This window comes from Engraulis encrasicolus, chromosome 5 (genome assembly GCF_034702125.1).
Source record: "Engraulis encrasicolus isolate BLACKSEA-1 chromosome 5, IST_EnEncr_1.0, whole genome shotgun sequence".
NCBI lineage: Eukaryota > Metazoa > Chordata > Actinopteri > Clupeiformes > Engraulidae > Engraulis > Engraulis encrasicolus.
In genome coordinates, this window is record NC_085861.1 from 9,200,524 (window position 1) to 9,202,074 (window position 1,551).

The 1,551-nt window shown below is 47.3% G+C and overlaps 1 protein-coding gene across 1 annotated transcript in view; it reads left to right on the plus strand.

The window, feature by feature from the left end:
* The first annotated feature begins 625 nt into the window (after positions 1-625).
* Positions 626-1,551, plus strand: part of itga8 (integrin, alpha 8) — a 146,124-nt gene continuing 145,198 nt past the window's right edge. The window contains 1 exon segment of the mRNA XM_063198627.1: positions 626-1,347. Within this exon segment, the coding sequence (XP_063054697.1) occupies positions 1,175-1,347 (173 nt within the window). The 5' untranslated portion in view covers positions 626-1,174.

Below are 1,551 nucleotides of genomic sequence, written 5' to 3' on the forward strand. Positions count from 1 at the left end.
CAAGACATTTCCTCCCGGGAGAATCTGTTCAGACATTGGTTCAGACTGACTTCAAGTGTGTGTGTGTGTGTGTGTGTGTGTGTGTGTGTGTGTGTGTGTGTGTGTGTGTGTGTGTGTGTGTGTGTGTGTGTGTGTGTGTGTGCGCGCGCGCGCGCGCGTGTGTGTGTGTGTGCGTGCGTATGCGTGCGCATGGGCCGCTGACAGCTTTTACCGAGCTGGGGACAAAATCATATGAAAGGGCCCCCCTCGCAATACATACAATGTAATTATGTCCCAATTCTAGGTCCCTCTCTCCCTGGGCCCGGGACAACTGACCTCTTTGTGTGTGTGTGTGTGTGTGTGTGTGTGTGTGTGTGTGTGTGTGTGTGTGTGTGTGTGTGTGTGTGTGTGTGTGTGTGTGTGTGTGTGTGTGTGTGTGTGTGTGTGTGTTTTCCATGCAGATAAGATTAAAGTCCCTACTCTACGGTCTGTCTGCAAGCTGCGTCTTGCCTTCAGATGTGAGCTTACGGTGTTTTCTATATTTAGGAATTTTGCGGAAATGGGGCGGGAAGACTTAAGGCTTAAAGCGCATAAAACATTCGGCACCTACCATTATGTTATGGCTTAGCCTAGCCGAGGTACCGCTCACACTTCACGTACCTATGTTTAACTTTCGAAAGCCTGGCCTACTTAATTATGGATAATTGCTTTCAACTGATGCCAAGAATTTCCTCAAGTCAGAACTAGGGTTGCGCATGAGAACAGACAGAAACGGTGGATCGTTAATTAGCTGGTCACTGATAGTCACATAACGAAATAAACACAATTACTTAAGTCTACACAATGTTTTCAATTTTTTCTACAACTGAGTGAGAAAGGGGGTCTTTCCATAAAAGGAGGCGACCGGGTGACGCGCCAGACTTGCTGTTCTCTGTGATGTGGTGCGAGAGGAGAGACTGGGGTCTCGTGCGCAGCTCAGTCTCCCGAATGTTGAAGCAGAGTGGCGCAGCGCGAGCGTGCCCATGCAACGAAGAGCGGGAACTGGCTTTTGACAGGCGAGAGTGACCGTCTTTCAGGAGTTTTAACGTTGACCTCCTCGGAGCCTGGCTTTATTACGCATTCTCTGCATCATTTCCCTCCGTGCCCTACAACTTGGATATTTTTCGGCTTCAATTTATCCGCTCCAGCTGCAGAGATGAGGGGTTGTGCACGGTTGTCGTCGTTGCTTTTCACTGTTCTGTCTTCCTTTCTTGGAGTTACTACTGGATTTAACTTGGATATTGAGAAGCCTTCGGTTTATAGTGGACCAGAGGGGAGTTATTTTGGCTATTCTGTGGATTTCTACCGGCCAAACCAGGACAAAAATGTGTATGTATGCACTGAACAAACTTTCTAAACCAAGTATCCACCTTTGCAGGTATACCGACGCAGGTTTAACAGTGGCGGTTTTGCCTATTGCCTGTGATGTGAACTTGCCTATTATACCGGTGGTGTTCTTTATGTTCGTGAACCTTTCCATGTAATGTTATTGTGATTTTTAGGAATGTTGCAACAAAAGCAATCAAGTATGTC